Source organism: Coenobita brevimanus, chromosome 116, assembly GCF_032717465.1.
Source record: "Coenobita brevimanus isolate Jiangsu-jjx chromosome 116, ASM3271746v2, whole genome shotgun sequence".
Taxonomy (NCBI): domain Eukaryota; kingdom Metazoa; phylum Arthropoda; class Malacostraca; order Decapoda; family Coenobitidae; genus Coenobita; species Coenobita brevimanus.
Genome location: NC_137069.1, coordinates 49,890,595 through 49,915,292, shown reverse-complemented (window position 1 = coordinate 49,915,292; position 24,698 = coordinate 49,890,595). Strand labels below are relative to the sequence as shown.

The 24,698-nt window shown below is 41.3% G+C and overlaps 1 protein-coding gene across 1 annotated transcript in view; it reads right to left on the bottom strand.

Moving 5' to 3' along the window:
- Positions 1–24,205, bottom strand: part of LOC145418735 (neurotrimin-like) — a 199,379-nt gene extending 175,174 nt beyond the window's left edge. The window contains exon 1 of the mRNA XM_080287070.1: positions 24,128–24,205. Within this exon, the coding sequence (XP_080143196.1) occupies positions 24,128–24,205 (78 nt within the window). The remainder of the gene's footprint in view (positions 1–24,127) is intronic.
- Positions 24,206–24,698: the final 493 nt, after the last annotated feature.

Sequence of the window (24,698 nt, the reverse complement as noted above, 5' to 3'; positions counted from 1 at the left end):
TACAATCATACAACGACATTTTTACATCCATGCTCACTTCCCTGTTTCTTATCACTGCTTTAAAAAAACCAGCAACCTTTCCTCTCTGTTGTGCCCTTTCAAGCACATCATCCTCTAAACTTCCACCCTTATTCATCACATTACCCAAGTACTGTACTTAAATGTACACACATTTTCCATTTCCTCTTCGTCCAACCTCACTGGGCATTTAGTGACCTCATTTCTCTTGAGGACCATAACTTTACCCCTCTCTCTATTCACCTGTAGATTCCGTTTCTTACACACACTCCCAGACTCATTCACCAAGCCTTGCAGTTCCTCTTCGTCTTCACTTAACAATACAGTGTCATCAGCAAACAACAAAACAGGAAGTTTTCAAACGCTGCACTATAAGTATAAGATGGGAAGGGAGAAACGGAACGGTGAGGAGGGAAGAGAGGCAGACGTGGAAAAAAGAAGATCGAAGGAAAGATGAACGAAAGGATACGATGAAACGAAAGGGAAACGAGAATGTCAAGAGGAGCAAAAATACGAATAATGAGGGACATGATGGATGAAGATGAGATTGGGGAGGAAATGATAAAACAGAGAAAGCAGGAGGAGAGGGAAGAAGGAAAAAAGTGGAAAGTAATGATAATGGAGAAAAGGAGAAAAATGAGGGAAGCAGGATATTATGCTGAAATGGACGAACGAAAAAAAAAAAAGGAAGAAGAAGAACAACAACAACAACAACGAAAACATCATCAACAAAAAATATCCATCAACAACAACAATGACGACGAAATGGATGAGGACGAGGAGGAGAAAGGGGGATTATAAGTGTGTGTGTGTGTGTGTGTGTGTGTGTGTGTGTGTGTGTGTGTGTGTGTGTGTGTGTGTGTGTGAACGAACTGATATGCGTGTGTATGATGTATCTGTGTCTTCTTGTGGACGAATAATTATGTTGTCCCAATGGCCATAATTATTTTATTTTTTTGTGTGGTAAGGTTAATTTTGGTAACTGCGTATATATTATGAATGTATCTGTGGGACTGAATTATTATCCTGTGTTGCTGAGTGTTTGTGCGAGTGAAGTAGGTGCGTTGGAGTATGTGCGAATGAGTTTAAGTGTGCGCATGTATGGAGAAGTGTGTGTAGGTGTGTGCTCGTATGTGCGAATATGTGTATGTGTGCGTATGTAGTGTATGTACGATCATGTGTAAAAGTGCGTATGTAAGCTGAGTGTGAACATGTGTAGGTAGAAGCGAGTATGAGTAGTTACGTGTGCTTGTACAGGCGAGTGTGTGTAGGCGTGTGCATATAAATCTAAGTGTGTTTAGGTTGTGGTTATATGTGCGTGCATCCGTAGGTTTGTGTGTGCAAGCATATTTGTTTATACGTGTGTGTGCATGTATTCGTACAATATGTTGATGAATGCATGCACTTGTACGTGACAAGTAATATACACGCGTGCATGGGTATATGGATACAAGTGTGTGTGTGTGTGTGTGTGTGTGTGTGTGTGTGTGTGTGTGTGTGTGTGTGTGTGTGTGTGTGTGTGTGTGTGTGTATTTAACTGTGCACGTGTGTGAGAGAGTGAACAGGTGTTGGACACAAGGCACAAGACACCTCACTAATCTAGTGCACAATTGGTGTTTGTCTCCAAGGTCTCCTTGTCTCGCACAAACATGTTTTCCCCGCACCTGTAATCTCACAGAATTTAACCTCTTCCTCCGCCGCGACCCTGCCCCCTCCCCTCCTTCACATATTAATCTCACAAATTTTAACGTCTTCCTCCGACACGACTCCCCCCCCCCTCCCTCCATCGCCTATTAATCTTTCCACCCTGGACTAGAGGAATAGATATGGGTCATTATTCTGATAAGTTTAGCACCACCTCCTTCGTAGAGACCTCTTCCCCCTTTACTAAAACTCCGGGCTCATGGGTGGGCTTATAATTCGTGTTTGCTCGAGTTGCTGTCGTAACTCAGATTAGTTTTTGTGGGAAGGACAAGGACTAGAATCTTTTCACATCCTGTCCTTGCTGATTCGAGAATAAAATAATAACGAGGAAATTATTATTAAAATTCTGCTCAAGAAGGAAGAATAATTATAGACGAATGCACACTCATTCCTTGTTCCTACCCTTTCCTGCAATATATATATATATATATATATATATATATATAGTGTCCCGGGAGGAAAGGGAATTACTTTCATCTTGTGAGTGCAAAGAATTATCGTGGCGTAAGTTTATTGAATGTGTGAGTATAAGTGGTTGGGGAATGGCTGGGAGAAGAAGAGATGAGAGGAGGGAGGAAGAGATCAGTAGGGCGGAAGTAGTGGAAGCGATGAAGAAGATAAAGCTGGGAAAGGCCCCAGGAATTGATGGAGTGTGTGGTGAAATGCTTAGGTATGGGGGTGAGATTGTTGTGGAGTGGATATGGAAGTTGTGTAGATTGGCTTGTGAAGAGGGAAGGGTTCCAGAGGACTGGAAATCAGGTATAATTGTTCCTCTGTACAAAGGAAAAGGGGAGAGAGAAGTATGTGGTAACCATAGGGGTATTTGCCTTCTTAGTGTGACTGGTAAAATATATGGTGGAATGCTCATTGATAGGGTTAGGCATATGACAGAGGAGCTAGTTGGTGAAGAACAAGGGGGATTTAGGAAGGGAAAAGGGTGTGTAGATCAGATATTTGTTCTAAGATGTTTAGTGAAGAAGTATCTAGAGAAGGGGAGGAAAGTGTATGCTGCCTTCATGAACTTGGAGAAAGCTTATGACAGAATAGATAGGCAAGGTATGTGGAAGGTATTAAGAATATATGGAGTGGAGGGAAAATTGTTGAGTGCTGTGAAGAGTATGTACGAGGGAGCTAGGGCTACGGTGCGAGTGGATGGTGAGCTGAGTGAGTTCTTTGATCTCAATGTGGGACTGAAACAGGGGTGTGTGATGTCTCCATGGCTGTTGAATATATATATATGGATGGGGTTGTAAAGGAGAAGCAAGGTAGGGCAGTGGATGTGGGGCTGGCCCTAATGAATGAGGGTGAGATTTGGAAGCTTCCGGTGTTGCTGTTTGCTGATGATACAGTATCGTTGAGTGAAGATGAATGGGAGTTGCAAGGTTTGGTGAATGAATTTGGGACAGTGTGTCGGAGGAGGAAGCTGAAAGTTAATGTAAACAAAAGTAAAGTTATGGTGTTTGAGAGGAATGAAGTCACAGAGTGTGCAGTGAGGTTGGATGGTGAGGATAAGGAGAATGTGAGTGCATTCAAGTACTTGGGTAGTGTGATGAGTAAGGATGGAACTTTGGGGGATGAAGTACGTGAAAGGGTACAGCAGGGAAGGAAGGTTGTTGGTACACTGAAAGCAGTGATGAGAAATAAGGAGGTGAGTATGGAAGTTAAGAAGTCACTGCATGATAGTATTGTGATCCCTACCCTGAAGTATGGAAGCGAGGCGTGGACCTTGCAAGAGGGGAACAAGTCAAGAGTGAGAGCAGTGGAAATGAGTTACTTGAGAGGAGCATGTGGAGTGACGTGGAGGGACAGGTTGACGAATGAAGAAATGAAGGAACGTTGTGGGGTAGATGTGGATGTGGTTGAGAAGATTAGGAGAAATACACTGAGGTGGTTTGGACATGTGGAGAGAATGGAGAATGAAAGACTGACTAAGAGGGTGTATGTAGGTGAGGTGGAGGGAGGGAGAGGAAGGGGTAGACCGAGGATGAGGTGGAGGGATGGAGTTGAGAGGTATATGAGGGAGGGGGGGGTGAGTTGGGGGGAGGGTAGTCAAATGGTGGGTGACAGAGTGACTTGGAGGCGTTTTGTCTGCGGCCACCCTTTGCGGGATTAGGGCGTCGGGCTATAGATAGATAGATAGATAGAAAGGGAAGGTATATGCAAGAATTGTTATAAAGTAAGAGAGATATCAGAAGTCCTAGTGAGTGATGAACAGGTTGGCTTTAGGAGTGGCAGAGAATGTGCGGATGAAACATTTGCAGTGAGACAGATGGCAGAGAAGGCTTGTGAGATGGATCATAAGGTATTTATGGCATTTATGGATCTGGAAAAAGCATATGACAAAGTGGATAGAGAATGATTGTGGAAAGTTTTGCGCATGTACGGTGTAGATGGTAAGCTGGTAGGTGCCGTCATGGGTTTTTATGATGGTAGTGAAGCATGTGTAAGGGTTAATGGGCATCCAAGTGAATGGTTCACGATCGGTGTGAGCGTGCGACAAGGTTGTGTGATGTCCCCATGGTTGTTCAATATATACTGTATATATGGATGGGGTGACGACACAAGTAAAAACACGAGTAACGGAGAGAGGAATGGCATTGGTAATGAATGGTGACAGATGGAATATCTCAAATTTGTTGTATACTGATGATGCAGTACTACTTGCAGGTATCGGACAAGAACTTGGTAGGCTAGTGCAGAGTTTTGCTGATGTCTGTGAGCGTCGTGCCTTGAGGGTAAATGTAGAAAAGAGTAAAGCAATGCTTATTGAGAGAGAAGGTGACTCCCAGTGCAATGTTACACTGAATGGAGAGAGACTGGATATTGGCGATAGAGTTCAAATAACTGGGTACAGTGACAGAAAAGAGAGGAAAATGTGCAAGAGAAGTTGAAAGTAGAGTGACACAAGGAAGAAAAGTAGCTGGTGCAGTGAAGGCCTTGATAAGAAACAGAGGCGTGAGTGTTGCAGCTGCGCGGAACTTACATGAAGGACTTTAGTGCCAACTTTAATATGGATGTGACACTATGGTGCGGCATGCAAGTGAAACGTCAAGAGTAAGAGCAATGGAGATGGGACTGCTGAGGAATGTATGTGGAGTACAGAGGGTGAATAGGATACGAAATAATGTGATTCGTGAAAGATGTGGAGTGAAGAAGTCGGTGGACGCCAGAATCGAAGAGAGTGTTCCGAGATGGTAGGGTCATGTGGAGAGAATGGATAACAACAGAGTGGTGAAAATGGTATATCTGAGCGAATTTGAAGGAGGGAGGAGGCGAGGAAAGCCAAGGAGATGGTGGAGAGATATGGTACGATTAGTGTGCGAGGAAGAGAGGTTTGGAAGTCAGTGAGGCTAAGTAACTGACAAGAGATCGGGCTAGCTGGATGAATGTTGTGAGGAGAAGTGCATGTTCAGGGACTTGGCACCCCTTTTTAACGTGGCAGCGACGGGATTGACTCAATCGGATACGTTTATGTGAAGCTACAGAACGTGATACATGTTCTTGGCGTATCCGATAGAGCCAGGATTTAGTCTTTGTTTTTCTGGGGGCCTAAGGCTTTCTGTTACCTGTAATTTCACCCTATCGCTCTTCCTATCTCCAGTCCTTAGTCCCCAGGGTTACAAAAAAAGAAGACACTACTACTCGTTCTGTGGGACTTTGAGGATCTTCAGCATCTCTCCCTTCTCCGCACACTCGCGTTCCCTGCCCCTAATAATATAGGGGAAGAACTGGATACGAGCCCACCAATCTCCTGTATTCTGCGTTCACCAAGGCACATCCCTCTTCTCTCCAACCCCCACCTCTCAGCTCTTTGATATCGTAACTTACCGAAGAAAAACAAAATGCGGACCTATAGTCTTTCATTGTAAAGACTCCCTGGCATCTACTCCATAGTGATTTGTTATGTATATTATTCTTTTTCCCTCTCAGCATGGATCAATCATTCTCGGCTGATGAAAATAACCTGTGGGTGATGAGGATCAGGTACAGCAGGAGTTACCTTCTAGAATGGGTTAAAGAAGCTGGATTTAATTCTTCACCAAGAATGGAGCTTACTAAATTCTACCCCTTCACGAGGATGATGTGTTTTCGGTTTTATTTTTGCTAATACAGACGATTTTTCTCACCGGGGAATGGCGAGGAAAGATTAAAAGAGAAAACTATGGATAGAAAATAGGCGCATGTAGAGAATAGCAACATTATCATCATCAGTCATTATCATGCTTGCTTTTCTCATCGGCAGGTGGAGCAGTGTATGGGCCAGAGCGCAAGAAAAAGAAAATCATCTTGGTCGTGAAAACCAATCAATTGCTAACCTAATAAAATTTACGCTCTCATGCACTATTATTTGTGTCCCAGGAACCCTGGTTCCATCTCACAGGTACACCTTCCACACACACCTTCATAATTACATGTCAGGCAGTGTATCTGACGACCGTGAGGGTAAAAGATGTCAAACCATTATTATGTACTCCCCGTACGAAATTCATCGAGCAGCTAGCTCGATCCCAAGTCATTTCCATAGCCTCCCCCCCTCTCTCACCGTTTTTTTACCGTAAGTTTCCATCTCCTTGGCTTCCCACTCCTCCCTTGCTCTTTTCATCTCCGTTGTTCACGGACTTCCTTATTCCACACCCTTCACGAATCGCACTATTTCTTAACCTATCCACTCACTGCATTCCACACAGGATTCTCAAGAACCCCATCTCTGCTGCTTTAATCCTTACTTTTCATATTTACTCCATACTGCAGTTACCACTCATATGTTAACGTGGGTATTAATCCCTCTCAGGTAGTCCTCTTGCAACTGCCACGCTCAGATCTCTAGTCTACATCAAAGTCTTCATATCACCAGCTGCTTTCCTTCCTTGCACCAATAATCCCAGGTAATCAAACGGTTTTACCAATTCAGCTCTCTCCATTCACTAGAACATCATGCTGGTAGTCACCTTCTCTCCTTACAACCATTACTCTACTCTTTTCATCATTTTACTTTCAAGACACAACGCTCGCAGACATCGATAAAACTCTGTACCGGTATGCAAAGTTCTTGCTCACTGTTAGACAGTACACCATTATCATCTGCATATATCAGACCTAAAATGCTCCACTCTTCACCATGTATTACAACCATCATCACAATATCTCCAATTTTCAAGTTTGTACCTCTATCATAACCTCACCTGTGTTTGTAGATGAAGTAGTCATCAGGATCATCAAACTCCCTTCTCATACTCCAACACTTTTATCTGACCACTGATTTAGCCAACCTCCTACTCTTATACAAGCTTCATTAATATCACAAACCCTCTTACAAACGTTCAGCACTTTTTCCTCCACACCATATTATATGTACGTAAAACCTTCCATAACTCTCTCTGTATACCTTAACCCACGTTTTTCCAAAGCCGTAAAGAACATAAATATCTTGCAGACTTCTTCAAGTTTATTCCCCTGTCTGCCTCGTTGTAAACTTTTGACCCATACATCCCTTAAAACTCCTAAAGCCTGTTTGTTCGTCACTCACTAGTCTTTCTGATATATCCCTTGTTTTCTGTATGATAAGTCTTCCATACAGGCTACTTCTACTACACTCAGTATATTTATACCACGGTAACAACTACACAAATTTAAATTTCTATCTCTACTTTTGTGCAAACGTACACTCACTGCCTTCACTCTCTCTGCTGGTACAGTTTAATTTATCTAAGCTTTCATACATATTTTTAACGCAGTTCATTCTAATCTCACTGTTTATTTTGATCACCTCTGCACATACCTCATCAACACCCGATGCCTTCCCATTTTTTTTTACTGTTTCGCAGCGTTCTTGACTCATTTACCGGTACCACATACCTCCTATGCACACTATCGCTCCTCTCTCACCATTCCCATTAATCAGACATTCAATATTTATTTTCCTATACACAATGCATTGCTTTCTTTGGTTAGTATTCTTCCTCTTTCGTCCTCAATCGCTCACCTTCATTCCTGTATTTTCGCACCTCTCCCCAGAAATCGTTCCTCTTTATAGAATAGTTTACATTCTCTTTTCTATGATCATCAAAAAGCAACTATGAATATGTGCTGGCCGTGTCCTTCTTACAACAGGGATGACATAGACAAACAAGGTGACACACAGAATGATAAGAAGAGGCAGGCAGAGTAAAAGATGGAGATATAAAAACGAGGCCATTTAGTTGAAGTGAATGGACCAAGCTAACATCTAATATGTGAAAGTGAACAATGCGGGTAGAAGCCTTCGTGCTGTAGGAATGTGGCAGGTTGTTGACGAAAATGAGGAAAGTCTCTGGAAATATTCATTTAGACTGGGGAAGACATTATGATCCAGATATTTAACAGATAGCCTTTATTAATCCTTTCAATACCAGAAGGCTTCCCAATTTAGAAAAGAAAAAGTGGAAGAGGCAATAAAAAATATAAAACGAAGTTATCTCCCTAGAGGTGTTAAGGTTAAGTAGATTCGTCATTACAGTTACAGAGAACGAAAACTGAAGGTAATGCTATTCTTTTCAAATGGATAACGTATTGTCAGTTTTAAATAATTACCAACAGACAACTGTATTCAGGTTCAAGACGGCCTCCACCTGTATAGATGTTAATGACGGCTACATTAAAACCTTCCATTTCAAAAGGTTTCGACAAAACTGAAAATCGTTTTCAGAGTATTAGAACATACAAAAGGATTTATTTTGGTCTTGACCTATAATAAGGCTTACCCATGCCCTGAATTTGCCATTATTGATATGAGGAGGATGAGAGGATTTTTTTGTAGATGTTCACATACACAATGTTTTATCAAAGTGATGTTTCGAAACGCAATTTGGAGAAACAATACGATTACTTCTGTTCAGAGCTGATAAGCTTTAAGTAACATGCGATAATCTCTGGTATATGTTTTAAAAGCTGGTGAAGTACGAGACAGGCAGAAAAGTGGATATGTGAGGATAAACGTCATACACAGCAGGGCTGGAACATTATAGGTTAACAGGTAAGAGCTTGTAAGGGAAAAATTTGTGTGTTGTCAGTGTATAATAATAAAGGTGGTGATTATGAAGATATCAATAGGTGTACTAACACACACACACACACACACACACACACACACACGAATGCACGCAAGCAAATAGTACACATTGCATTGTACAGAACGGCATGTTACATTAAAACATTCTCTCTCTCTCTCTCTCTCTCTCTCTCTCTCTCTCTCTCTCTCCACACACATTCACGGACATACCCACCCCACTCTCCTCAAGCTGATTTCACAGATCTTTTCCCTGTTCGTCTGTCATCCGATTAGTCAACGAGTGTTGTTTTTAGCATGTGTGATGGGGAGAAAGCCATTACGCTATAGGATTTGACTATTAAATATGCAATATTATACAAAATTAAACGATGTAGTAGAATGTGTGTGTGTGTGTGTGTGTGTGTGTGTGTGTGTGTGTGTGTGTGTGTGTGTGTGTGTGTGTGTGTGTGTGTGTGTGTGTGTGTGTGAAATAAATACCTGAAAATAGTTTTATCCAATTTTAACCAAACTTGGTGGAGGGATTGAGGGTCAGCTAAAGGCTCAAACATACCAGGCCTAACCGGAAGAGGTAGAGGGCTGATGACTTTACCCATACCATAGTCACCACTCACCCAGCGGCAAAATACCACTGACCTGCGACATTCTCCAAATCAGTGTCTGTATTTTCCGTATTCCAGTGATTTCCATACCTTTAAGTATCAAGCTCTGATTCCACAGGCAGTGTTGCAAATATATCACAGACAAAGTCAAACTGCGATGTAGAAAATTTCCATTTCCATTTACTGCATCTGGTGTCCATTTCACTCATGACAAGGAACTCCATGTTATATTTTTTCTATTAAACGCTTTTTTCAAAATTGTACTTAGTGCCTACAAGTCTGATATCTTTTCCAACAAGGTGTAATCTTGCTCGATGTTTTACAGATATTAGGGGAGGGTGGTCACGGCAGGACCCCGCCTTCCTAGGAGAGGCAAAAAAATCTTCTGAACATCTCGACTTAATCTGTAGGTCAAGCTGTACTGTATATATGAAATGTCAAGGGTAACCTCCACCATTTCATAGGAATCTGGTAGGAATTGGAATGATATGACATTTTGAAGAAAATGTTCAGAAAAAGACGTCCATAAACTCTAACTGCTGTTACAGTTTTGAATATTTCCTGAATTCCTGTGTTTTGATCCCCATAGCTGAGCTTTATGCATGTCTGGTTGTGATGGACTTATACTAGAATCCTGAATTAAATATATGTAGCCCAATAAAAACTAATGCTATAAACTGATTGAGGAGAGAAATGGACGTTTGGCGTCATGCTTAATGAGTGAGTCCGTTGTCGCAACCTCCTTGAGCTGACCTGGTGTTTATAGGCTTTGGATCAACCAAGAGGCTGGCCTGCTGGTTTTGAGAACACCACATTAAATGTCATGGTTAAAGTCTGACCTTACTACGTCAATTTACATGTTCTTTATTCGATTTAGATAAACTTGGTTGAAGTGTTGAGGGTTGGGCGAGAGCGAAGAGATTCACTTTTGAGATAAATCAGTTAAAAGTTAATGTCACAGTGCAAAGTGAAATTTCGATTTTGCGTGTGACTGCACAAAACAACAACAATATTTTTCTTTTTTATTTGGACTAAACTTGGAGAAAACCTAGGCACTGACCTACTGTTTTACAAAACAGTAAATAAAAGGTCAAAATAGCATGGCTGGGTCAACATAGGTTTCATTCGAGTTACGCAAAACTTCGAGGAAAAGTTCAGGATACGGCAAGGGAAAAGGGGTTTGATTTTGAGAACATAAAAGATCAAGATCCCAGGAAAAATTCAAAAATCAATATCACAGGCAAGGTCAACTCAAATCTTTTGCCGATGTGGACCAAATTTACTGAAAGGGTTAAGTGTCAGAGACGAAGGAAGTAATTCAACTTCGAGAAGAGTTAAAAGTAAAGGTTATAGGGCAAAAAATATGTCCTTAGACCAACTGGTTGGCACGGGTGTTGAACTCTCTGAGTGCTCAATCTTTTTTTTTTTTTTTTTTTTCTCATATTTCTCTTACTTTACCACAAAAGCATTTGCTGTGTTCATATTGCCCACCTCAGTTGCACCATCGTTTCGTCAGCCATTTCTAACATGACCAGTAAATCCACATCCTACGCCGAGGGACAACACCGTATTTATAAACTGTCTTGCACCTAATGTTAGAATAAGATTACATATTTGTCCTGAAGTTTTCACATGGCCAACTGCCAAACACTTTTCAACAACAATACCCCCTCAAAAAAGTAAATAAATTAATAAATCACGATTAAAGAAAAAATAGGAGAAAGATGATTCATTATAATAAATTAAAATGCTGAAAAAAACTATCAAAGATATTGACTAAGATCCTTTATGAATAATTTCCATGGTGACTTGCTAATCTTCTTCCTTGCCACCCTCCTTCAATGTGTGTGTGTGTGTGTGTGTGTGTGATATATATATATATATATATATATATATATATATATATATATATGGCGCCTCTGTTGTAGTGGTAAAGTGCGCGTTTTCGTACACTGAAAAACGAGGGTTCGCCCCCCGCCAGGGTAATAAATTTTGGGAGCGTTCTTCAGGCCACGTACTGCACTGGCGGACATAAGGGATGCTGTGGTTGAACCAGTGTCGCATACTATAAAGTATGCTTGCACCCAGTCGGCTTGCGCGGGCCGATTACACTTGGTTCACAGACTACACACACATCCAAAGCCACTCCAACACTACAATTACACTTACGAGTACTTCTCACCCTACATACAGTACAGTCTCTACTAGACAGTCTAAGCCACTTGGTACAGATACATTGGCTGTATCGTCCCTGCTTCGGGAGGGATATGCCGGTCCTACAGTGGATACTCAAACGACTAATAAGATGAGATGAGATTATTTTAGAGAGAGTGAGAGAGAGAGAGAGAGAGAGAGAGAGAGAGAGAGAGAGAGAGTAGGTTTCCCTGCTTCTTTCCCCACTGTACGTTCCTACACATTTTTCTTTAACCCTTTAACACCCAACACCTCTCCTTCATTCCTTCACCCTGTCACACTGTGCTCTCTCTCTCTCTCTCTCTCTCTCTTTCCAGGCCCTTGCACCGAGACAATTGGGCGTGGCTGCTCATCATGAAGGCTGAATTATTACCGTCATGGCGTTACTTCATCACCACCCGCAGGAGGAGCAGAGGAAGGGCTAGGCAGGCTGGGGGGGGGGGGAAGATGAAGACAAAAGCTGGGAGGAGACAAGGTGGAGTGGAATGGAAGGAGAAGACGTAAAAAGAGGGAAGTGTGGACGCAAAATGAGAGGAGGAGGGAAAGAAGAGACGAATGAAAAGGGGGAACTGGGGGAATATGATGTGGCAGGAAATGGCAGGAAAAGAGGAAGAAGAGGAGGAATGGAGGGGATAGAAGGGGAGGCAGAGGGCACGATGGAAGAACGGAGACGGGAAGCGAGGACGGAAAGCAATGAAGTAAAAGGGAATAGAGGTATAGAAGAAAGAATAAATAAAAAGAGGAAGATTGGGGAAAGGATGCAAGAAATGGAAAATGAGACAGCAGGGCAGAGATAAAGAAATGAGGATGAAGAGTGTAAGATGGGAAGGGAGAAACGGAACGGTGAGGAGGGAAGAGAGGCAGACGTGGAAAAAAGAAGATCGAAGGAAAGATGAACGAAAGGATACGATGAAACAAAAGGGAAACGAGAATGTCAAGAGGAGCAAAAATACGAATAATGAGGGACATGATGGATGAAGATGAGATTGGGGAGGAAATGATAAAACAGAGAAAGCAGGAGGAGAGGGAAGAAGGAAAAAAGTGGAAAGTAACGATAATGGAGAAAAGGAGAAAAATGAGGGAAGCAGGATATTATGCTGAAATGGACGAACGAAAAAAAAAAGGAAGAAGAAGAACAACAACAAAAACAACACAAACATCAACAACATCAACAAAAAATATCCATCAACAACAACAATGACGACGAAATGGATGAGGACGAGGAGGAGAAAGGGGGATTATAAGTGTGTGTGTGTGTGTGTGTGTGTGTGTGTGTGTGTGAGCTGAAAGGATATTTGGCAAAACAAAAAAGGGGTACAATATTTAAACCTTTAAAACATGGAAAGTATAATGATAAGGATACAAACCATGAAAATTATGAAAGAAAGAGTCGGATGGGAATAACATGTAGGGAAAAGAGAAAGTAAACACTGTATTAACTGAGCCACTGAAGAAATTCACCCTGGAAACAATAACAACATCCTGAGAACAAAGACGAAAGAAAAAAGAGTATGGAAGAAGATGAAATGAAGAAAAGTTGGACAGGTGGACGAATGGGCGGAAGAGAAGAATAGCAAGAAAACAGGAAGGACGCAAGGGAAATAACAGAGAAAACAAGAAGATGTAGGAAGGAAGCGAGTGAGAACCTAAGAAAATGAAGGCAAGAGAACAATGAACGAATGGATTGAAAGGGACAGGTGAAAACGAGATGGAAGAATAAGGAAGGAGATAGAAAAGAAGAAGGAAAAGCAGGGAGGGGAGAGAGAACACAAGGAAAGTGAGAAAATTTGACGATGGAAGACTCTGGAGAAGAGAAGTACGAGCAAAAAGGGAAGCAGGATAGGAATGAGGAGAAAAGCCGGAAAATAAGGAAGAAAACGATGAAGCAATCATGAAATGTAAACGGAAGAAGGAATACAGGAATTAGGAATAGAGATGAAAAAGGTGGAAAAAGAGGAATGAATAAGATTTAAATGAAAAAAAGGGGGGGGGGAGAGGGATGGTGAAAGGAATAATGGAAGTTGAGAGGTAGATAGAGGAAAGTAAGAGGCGACCTCGAGTGGGTACTGAGATAGAGAAGGAAAAATGATGCGGGAGATGGACGGATGAAAGGGGTGGACCAAAAAGATATCCAAGGACGATGAAAGAGGACGGTCACTGCAACCTTCAAAAATCTGGACTCCATTACTACAAGGAAAAAATAACAGATTGAGAGGACCCAGCTGGAAAAAAAAAGTTAACAGAAGAAAAGAGGTAAAGAAAACAAATGGTATAAAAACAATGTGTAAAGATAAGAAACTTACGAAGACGAAGAAAAAATTAGTGGATAAGGAACTTGAGAAAAAGACGAAGAAATTAGGGAATAAAATAACATGGTTGGACCAAAAGGGCATTATAAACAATTAGAAAATCTTTAACAGATTAAGAGCTGAAGATTATGACAAAAGCTAGTGAAGAAGACGGAAAGGTAGAAATAAAACTGACAGGAGAGGAGAGAAACCTACGAAATTCCCTGATCCATTATTACCAACTAAACTTTCTTTCAGCACACACACACACACACACACACACACACACACACCGCTCGCTGGTGCAGTGGTAACGCTCTCGCTTGCCAACTGGTGGACCGGAGTTCGCGCCTCGCTCAGGTTGCGAAAAGTTTCACTGACGAAGTGGGTGGTTACTGTCCCCCTTGAGCGAGAGGATGGGTGTGTGCGTGTGTGAAGGTCACAGCCTTGCCCTTAGATCGAACTATATGAGCTCTCACCTCCCTTCCGGGAGGGTAAAAGCTGACGATCACGACCATCAAGTGATCCTGACCGACCCGACTCGGTGAATTACACACATACACACACACACATGGATATACTCTTCCCCTCAAAAAAGATAAAGTGTGCTTTGGCTAATAATTTTTATCTCCAGATGATTTTACTTAGAATGGGAGAGAGCATCTGGTGGAATGGCTACTACAGGGTATTTCTAACCCTTTAAATTCAGATAATCTCCCCTAATCTGAGTAAAATTGTCCCGTGGTAGGACATAATCGTAGTGAAGGAGCAAAAGAATGAAATTAAGAAAGCAAATACAAAATTATGTTCAACTAACACACATAAAGAACTATTGGCCGTGATAAAAATAATATGATGAATAATAACACGATTACTTGAAAAAAAAGACAAAGAAACTAGAAGAATGGTTTACAGGTACATGAAGACAAAAGGAGTAGGAAAAAGACTATTTGGAAATGAACCGAAGAACACAATGAATCCCTTCCCCATTAAAAATGAGTCTTCAGTGAGTGCAACGCCCGCGCTCACTAACTGATCACGTGACCTTCACCTTTGACTAATTCCCCTCATAACAGACTCGCTTCGTTCTTGCCTAACCCTGAACTCTTCCATCAAGTTTGGTTCAAATCAGGTCAGATCTGTTTGAAGTGACTTTCACCAGTGTCTCGGACATTTGACATTTTCTTGTGATCTTGCTTTACATTAATTTTTCTCTAAATACACTCTCCTTATCCTTGTCTTAACCTAAGCCATTAAACAAAGCTTGGTTTATTAGGATAAAAACTGCTTGAGTTCGTCATGTTCCAACTGACGTTTCGCATATTATTCTCAAAGCCAATAGGTCAAACTTTTGAGTGATCTTCAACCCATCTGCCAAGTATGATACAGATCAGATCAAAACTTTTCACACACAGACTCACCAGTCGAACTTACAATCTTGACCAATGACTTATTGTTCTCCAAACTGAATCTATTCTTGCTTGACCATTAGCACATTCACAATGTTGGGTTTAACCCGCTGTGTCCCGGAGACGTGAATTCACGTCCTCACATGATGTGCACTCATATCCCGGAGACGTAAATTAACGCAGCAACATTGCAAGGTCCCTAATTTGCACAATTTTCAATTTTCGCGAGTGATTTCGCGAGTGATTTTTGGCACATATACACGGGACACCTTCCTCTATTCCTCTACAAGATGCCAAGCAGGGACAATGCCTTACACCGCATAACCTCTCGCCCCCCCCTGCACGCCATTGTCTCGGCAATTCACCTGTTACCAGTGACCTGGCCAATAAAAACATTCAGGGCCAAAGTGATTCCCCGATCGATGACAATGTGGAGGACAAAGTTTACATAGCATTAGAGGAAGAAACAGTCAGAAATGATGATCAGGTAATGTGGGAAAAAAAGGTCATGAATGGTGATAAGTCAGTGAGTGAAACAATGCTTATAATGCCTATATTACTGTTTGAAAACCAATATACTCTTGTACTACATATGAATTCGTACCAAATAAATAAATAAATACTATTTATGAGTGGATAAAATAGTTACCCTCCCATATAACTCGTTTTCTTTGGTGCCAGCCTGTTAGAAAACCCAGTCAGGTAAGGAGGTACTCGTACCTGTATTGAGTATTTTAAACCTCAGGTGAGCGATTTCTCTATGAATTTCGATGTTTCTCACCAAAAGCGGATGTTTGAGCCAAAAAAAAAGTCCAAAAATGTCGGGACTGGGGCGTACCACTGCCCAGAAAACGTCGGGACCAGTGCAAAGGTGTTTGAACTGCCTTGTGTCTGCTTGGCTGGGCGCCACGGGGAGCCACAGAGCGTTCTGCTGGTACACAGAATTGCTTGACGTGCAAGTTTTTTCCCGCCAGCCGAGCGAAGAGAGCGATAGAATGAGGTGGATCAGTCGGCGCGCTCCCCTATTTGTAAACAAGGAAGATGGCGACCACTTCAGCTCCGTACTACAAGTGCTCAAACTGTGGAATATTTACTCTCCTATGAGGAGGTTGAACTCCACCAAATTCATTGTGTTAAGTAACGAAACATTAAAGATTCTTTGGTTACAGTACTCGTTTATGAATTTGATGTAAAACTGCTATGAACGTGTTGATGACGAAGCATCATAAACTAAGACGATGTATAATGTCTCCCATCATCATCATCATGTATATAAGAATGATTATTAATGTGTTAAATGGGTGTTTTGTTGGCACTTGACCATACAAACTTTATTTCATAAACTTCTTCAGTCTGTGCTTGACCAGCAGCCTCCACGATCTTGAATGTTTTGGTTGGTCAGATGATCTGTGTCTACTTGGCCGAGCTTTTTCCGCTCGATCTGCAAGGCACGGTATTGTAGTAGACACAAGGCTGATCTTGCCCAGTGACCTTATCATTGGCCATTTTCCTGTGACCTTGAACTCTGACTGGTCTCAATACTGAACCCCTTTTGCCCTTTGTATATGCCCCTTTACAAGTTTGGCCCAAGTCGTATCAATACTTGTTAAGTTGACATTGCCAAGTGACCTCTACCTCTGATTTATTGTCCTCAGAAACAATCAGGCAGCCCCTTGGGTAATCTCGACTCACCCTCCAGGTTTGGTTAAAAAATAATCGGAATTAATTTATTTATTTTGTTCACTCCTAGAGCCATGGATCGAATTTTAACCTTATTCTGTAACCTTAACCCTTGTCTGATTGTTTTTAAAACTGGATATCTTCGTTCCTCACTTAACACCTTCATCTTTTTCACAAATTTTAGTCGAAACATGACAAAATCTGTCCAACCTGACATTCCAAGATCAAATTCTGATCTAGTACTGAGACCTTAAACTTTGACATACTGGTACTGTTCGCAAATACACTATATTTTCCCTCAAGTCATTCCCAAGTTTGGTTTAAATCTGATTAAAACTGTTTAAGTTATTTAGTCACATAACACACACACACACACACACACACACACACACACACACACACACACACACACACACACATATACACACACACACACGCACACGGGAACTGACGCGCGCGCATGCTGATCTAATCATAGCAATGACTTCCGCCTCGAAAGCGTGGGTATAATGTGAAAGAAAAGACTAATTAAAAATCTTGAAGAAAACGATGGAAAGAGGAAACCGAGTAATAATATAAACAGTAATACCAAGAATAACAATATAACATGTATCATCAAAAATACGAAGAAAATAAATAAAAAATAACAATTCAGTGGAGAATAATAGGAAAATGAATATTAGAAAATGTTGGAGGAAAAAAAGAAGATAAAAGAAAGAGTGATAATGATAAGAAACAGAAGTGGATGTTTGTGCTAAAGGAAGAGGTATTGTTAGGACAGCGAATTCTGACCACCCTCACAGGGATTCAGCCTCCGTGTGCACACAAATAGATAGATAGGTAGGTACACAGGAAGGTAGATATACAGATAGATAAAATACAGAGAGAGAGAGAGAGAGAGAGAGAGAGAGAGAGAGAGAGAGAGAGAGATTATACATATGCATTTATTTATGTATCTATTATTTTGGGGGGATCAACAGAAGTACTAAAATGACATGAATGTTCCCTTACCGCTGAGTGAGGAAAGACGCTTACAGGGATACATGGCCTACTCGACTGACCTCTGTGCTCGTCAACCCTTAGCTTGAATGCTCGTATTGTGCTACCGATGTACCGTGTCTGGTAACTGGGGCACTTGTAAATGATCGACGAGCGGAGGATGGTCGTTAGTCCGTCTTTGTACTGAAAAAATTACTGAATCTTAAAGTCATTCTTATGAACAAACCGGACTTTTATTTGATTCCAGATAAAAGAAAACTTACCTGTGAGTGCTTTCTCTAGCTTCTCTGACACAGTACCAGGAAAAGGTAGAGAACGATACATTTCTTCCTTACTCACTGTATATACAAGTTGCTTTGGATTGTAAGTTTTGGCTAAGAATCTTTTAACACAGATATCAAAAAGAACAGTACTGAATCCGTTATTAGCAAAAAAGTACTTAAAAAATGTAATCTCCTTATGGAATAGGTTGTAGGTAGAATTTGGGTTATAAGCTCTGTACAAAAGCGTTCTTATAGAGTTAACTTTAGAAATTAATGAGTAATAACCCAAAGAACTGGTACCCAAACCAGAGACTGTGCACTTCCGATAAACAAACATAACGAAAGTGCAATTTACCTTCTGTATTAGTAAATTAAGAAAAAGGAGTTTACCGTTTACTTCAGATTCCATGGTAAATTTTATGCTCTGATATTGTTTATTTATATAGTTCAGAAAAAGTGGAGCATGGCTTTCGACTTGAAGTATAAGTAGGGTATCACCAACATATCTACGATATAGGATAGGTTCAAAACATACAGGACAACTGTCCAGCCATTTCTTCTTCCACAAGCAGAGAAAAACCTTACCCATAGTGGGACCCAGAGGCGAGCCCACAGCCACACCGTCTCTCCGTTTATATATCTCATTATTAAACAAAAAATGGCAGTCTTTAACAAAAACAGAAATCAAGTTCTTAAAAAATTTCTTACTTTAACCCATGAATTTCTTCGCACCATTAAAAATTAAATCTACATATAAATCAATCGTTTCAGTCAAGAGAACATTAATAAACAATGAGGTTATACATGTAGGAGGAGGTTGGTAGTCTGAACCCAGAGAGAAAAATCAAAGAGCTCATATGAATTTTTAACCGCATATTCGTTGGTAGTCAATTCCGTAAGGATAGGTACTAAAAACTTTGCCAGTTTGAAGATGGTAGTTTCATGGATTTGGAGAAAGCATATGACAGGGTGGATAGACAAGGATTGAGGAAAGTATTAAGAATATATGGAGTAGATGGGAAGTTGTTGAATGCTGTGAAAAGTATCTATGATGGTGCTAAGGCTGCAGTGCGTGGGGATGGCGAACAGAGTGACTTTTTCTCTTTGAAGGTTGGGTTGAAACAGGGATGTGTCATGTCTCCATGGTTGTTCAATCTGTACATGGATGGGGTAATAAAAGAGGTACAAGGTAGGGTAGTGGATGTTGAAGTGGCCCTGCTGAGTGAGGGTAGTGTTTGGAAACTCCCTGTACTGTTGTTTGCAGATGATACTGTGTTGTTGAGTGAAAACGAAGGGGAGCTGCAAGGCTTGGTGGATGAGTTTAGGAGAGTGTGTAAGAAACGGAATCTAAAGGTCAATGTAGGGAAGAGTAAAGTGATGGTCTTTGAGAGAGGTGAAGTCAGTGAATGTACAGTGAAGTTGGATGGTGAGGAATTGGAAAATGTGAGTACGTTTAAGTACTTGGGTAGTGTGATGAGTAAGGATGGAAGTTTGGAGGGTGAAGTGCTTTAAAGGGTACAATAAGGAAGAAAGGTTGCTGGTTCCTTGAAAGCAGTGATAAGAAACAGGGAAGTGAGCATGGAAGTGAAAAAGTTACTACATGACAGCATTCTGATACCAACTCTGACGTATGGAAGTGAAGTTTGGACGTTGTTGGAAGGACACAAGTCAAGAGTGTGAGCAGTGGAAATGAGTTATTTAAGAGGAGCCTGTGGAGTCACATGGAGAGACAGACTGACAAATGAGGATATAAAGAAGCGTTGTGGTGTGGATGTGGATGTGATAGGAAGCGTTAGGAGGAACATGCTGAGGTGGTTTGGCCATGTGGAGAGGATGGAGGGTGAGAGACTGACGAGGAGAGTGTATATGAATGAGGTGGAGGGGGGAGAGGGAGAAGGAGGCAGAGGATGAGATGGAGGGATGGAGTGGAGAGGTATATGAGAGAGGGGGATGTGAGTTGGGAGCAGGGCAGTGAAATGGCGGGGGACAGGGCGACGTGGAGGCGATTTGTTTGTGGCCACCCAGTACGGGATTGAGGCGTCTGGCAATAGATAGATAGATAGATAATTTTAAATGCAACCACGACTGATCTAAGAGGAATGGATTGTTTGTGAACTTCAGGTAATCCATACAGAATACCTGGTTATGAGCCACAAGGTTTCAAAGATTCTGAAGCTTATTAACTCTGGTCTTTATTAACCTGTTTACTTTATCCTCTACTTTCATATTCAGTTCTCTAAGGTCAGCGTGAATGACTTTAGTAAACTTAATGGAATCCATCAAAATATCATGCATTTTCGCTATATAATCAACTCTATTAAGTAGCACACCCCTCTCTTGCCTGATCTGGACGACAGACAACAAATTCCCCATTATTACTGAAGTCTTTCAGAATACAGAAATTTATACTAGTGAAAACAGGCGAAGAAAAAAAAAATGTAATATTTGAACCCAAAGAATTCTTTAAAAGTTACGAAGTCTTTTCACCTATTTTCACACACACACACACACACACACACACACACACACACACACACACACACACACACACACACACACACACACACACAAAATAGGTATTTTGAAAGACATCGGTAAAAAATGTAACAGACCTATATTAGCCTTTCCGACGCTGTTCGGTACAGGTTAGGTTATAACCAAAGCTGGGAATAGCGCCGCTACTATTTTAATAGCGATGGTGGTAACGCCATTACTTTTTTTAGCCAGTAACGGAACTGAGAGCGCCGCTACTTTTTGGCCGTACTCACGCGTTACCGCGCTCCTCGCTACTCACGCAACGAATACAGGTCCGGAGTCGGTGAGTACAAACAGATATGCCGACGGTTTGTTGTATTTATTAATAACGAAAAATAATTCTTTCGTCAGTTCTGTCAATTAATGATGTTTGTTCTACATTACGTCAGTAATTTATTATTATTTATTAGTAATATTCAATAATTAGACAGGAATTTGCTAATTAATTAACGATCATTTAAATTAAGTAATGATAAATGAGAATGTCAGCTAGATGTAGGCAACACACACACACACACACACACACACACACACACACACCTAACTATCCCCGTCTCTAACTCCCGCTCTCTCCCCCACTCTCTCTCTCAGACTAATTCTTACTACGTTATTATTTCGTAACAGTATGCTATTTTCAGTTTAAAGTAATGGAAAAAAAAAATTACTATTGTATAAATAACCTTTAAAAGAAAGCCCCAGTTCATTTTTACTTTCGTTTTCGTACATGTCTTAAACAGGTATCATAGAAAATATAATAAATCTATATAATATGTATCAATGCTAGGTCACATTTTTTTGCCTTGTATTTACATATGTTACTTTCATTAGGTATACTAGGTAACAGTGTAAAAGAACATTTGTTACATTATACAGTAAATAGCTTTTTCCTGTACCTTCGGCTCTAAGCTTCATTAAAGTGACACCGACATGTATGTTTTTTTGTTTTTTTTCTTTTTTCCAATATAAGTATACTGACATTACTGGTACACAACATATCCACTCAGACTGACTAATATTATCGAAAACAGTATATAGTGTATTGCTATATTACAGGTTTTTGTTAACCTTTCCTTCGTCTACCTTTTTCTTATCCAAAGTAGCGAGAGCGGGAGCGGGAGCGCCGCTACATTTCGTATCAAGTAGTGAAACCAGTAACGTGAATGGGAGCGCCGCTACTTTTTATTAGCAGCGTTTCCAGCCCTGGTACTTATAACTGACGTAACTTTTCTGTCTGTCAAGGACAAGATCAAGAAAGCCGAAGCCGGCAGCAAATAGTGAGAAGGAACACCAAGCAACAAAGAAAAGCTGTCATGGAAATTTCATAGGAAAAAGTGAAAAGAAATCATGTTCTATTCTATTTTAACTTGCAAGAGAAACGATCTAGTGAACTAAAGGAAACTGTTGTTGTTCTGTGGTTATTGGTACGCCATGCGTGTTTTGAACTACAAATCAACTTGAATCATAAGTGTATTTTTCAGATGTGAACAGGCTTAGGTGGGGATTAGTAGAAAAATCCCTATCCAAGCGATTTTTAAGTAGTGTTGCTCTTTCCTCTCCTCCCATATTTACTTCCTTCCTCTTCTGTCTTTCTTTACTTCATTCTTTCCTCATCCTTGTGCTTACGGGTGACTTGACACTCCCTCTTCTGTGTTTCTTTCCTTCATTCTTTCCTCTTCCTTCTGCCTGTGGGTGACTCTACACTGAGAGACAAGCCAAACGGTTTCCTGTACACCAGGAAACCACTACGCTGGGTGGTAACCATATAATCAAATTATGGCGCCTGGTGGTTTAGTGGGTAATGAAGGCTCTCCAATCGGATTGAGCCGGTGGAGGTTTATATCCAAGGGTTGGTTGGGGTTTATTGTTCACTTTATGCCACTCAAGGATGAATGAGGTTGGTCACTCTCATCTTAAATGTCAGGACCAACCTGCCTAGCCCTGGGCTCCTACGCTTTTCCTGGGGCAACACAGGACTGGATGATGGATGAATGGGCAGTATTGTATCATAGTTAACCACACATGGAAACAACTTGTTCCAAATAAATACAGCTCTACTGAAGAAGTGCCAGGCTTGAAGTGGGTAGAAACACTTGCCAACAATTTTATGTTCGTTGCTTTTAGTATAATTCGACCAATCTACTGCACAGTACTTTTCGACCGCCATAGTATTATGTCCTTTGAAGATTTTGTATACACCTATTAAATCGCATCGTAGTATGTGCTTAGTTAAGGTAAACAGGTTCAGCTCTTAATCATTCTTCATATGGTTTATCTCATCATATAAGTATCATTTTAATTACCTTTGCTGTACTCTGTCAAGTAGCCAGGACTGGATGCAGTACTCCAGAAGTGGACGTATTAAGGAATTATTCAAGATGACGATCATATGTCCCGAGTTACACTCGATTGCACTACCAATGAATCCTATCAATCTATTGGTAATTTTGCAGCCCCAATACAGTGTTGGCTCGGTTTTAATTCGGGTACAATTATAACTACTAGATTTTTTTTTTCGTGTTTAACACTATCAAGTCGAACGTTTTTCATGTTATGGATGGTCCTTACGTTTTTATTGTCAATGTATTGCACTTTATATCAATTAATACTGAAATTCATTTGCCATTATTGGACCCAGTTAAAGTTAATCAAGATCCCTCTGAACTGCCTGCTTCTGCAGTGCTGTCTTCTGTGTTGCCTATTTAGTATGACCGTCAAATTTAGTGATATTACAACCTAATGCTTCATCTAGAGAGAGAGAGAGAGAGAGAGAGAGAGAGAGACTCAGGTATAATGACCGCTCAGGGTATAATGTAAACAAAGTATAATATAAATTATGAAAATATGTACGAGTATGCACTGTAACTGCATCCGAATACGTTATCAAGTTGCTCTTGGCCTCAGTTACAAACTGGAGGCGTCTGGTCATCCTGTCTGCTAAATTTTGAAAGTATTTTGCATTCATTTCCTTGACTCACATGTTACGAATCTCATTCATAAGGATAGGCACTGACGAGGTGATGCATGTTGTAAGTCTGTCCTTCACGTAATTCCATATATTTTCAATGGGATTAAAATTCAGAAAGTTACCGCGCCACTCCAGCATTTCAGTGTCATAATGTGAAAAGAATTTCAAAATCCTTTTTGACTTGTGAATTGGAGCAGTTGTTGTTGTTGTTGGTTGTTGGTTGGGGCTTTATGGCCATCACCCACACCTGGGGCATTAGGCCAAACAAAATATATATATATATATATAAAGACAAAAACAAAGTTACGAAGGTCGCACAGTCACATCACTGCACCATTCGTGGGGGCAGCATAAAATAAAAAGATCGTAGATCGGCCAGACGTACCTCCTCCCCCCTGACAATCAGGCTTGGTGGAATAGCCTCACCCAGGTCGGCAGCTCGGAGTAGATCGTAAAGCGTGGAGTAAGTTGTAACTCCGAGCTGATACGACCTGGAGTGAGCATCGAGCGTCAGGAGGCGCTGGTAGGAGGTAACGTCCAGCCGATCTCTGTAGTCAATAATGGGGGGGCGGGATGGGCAACCCCCCTCGTCAGCAGGGGGGGGCCGCCTCCTCCACCTCCTCCCCATCTGAGGAACTGATCGTGGAATCCTCAACCATGGGGGCAGAGGCAGAAGAGGCTTCCCCCTCCTCGTTCTCAGGCGGCTGAGGGTGGATATCTGCCGACTCCGTTAGCATGGTCGAGGCCGGTCCTGGTTCGTCATCATTGGAAGCAGTCCGACAGTTGAGGGGGAGGTCTAGCCGCAGCCTTTAACACGGTGTTGCGCGGGGTTTAGGCAATGGCTGCAGCTGGGCCCAACGCTCCCGCTGGCGAGGTGCCGAGTGAACATCGCGGGCAAAGCACTCGGGGATGACAAGGCTGGGCAGCCCATTCTCCTCAAAGATCTTGTGGAGGAGAATGCGTAAAGCCCCCTTGTCACCCCCAGCAAAAGCCTTTG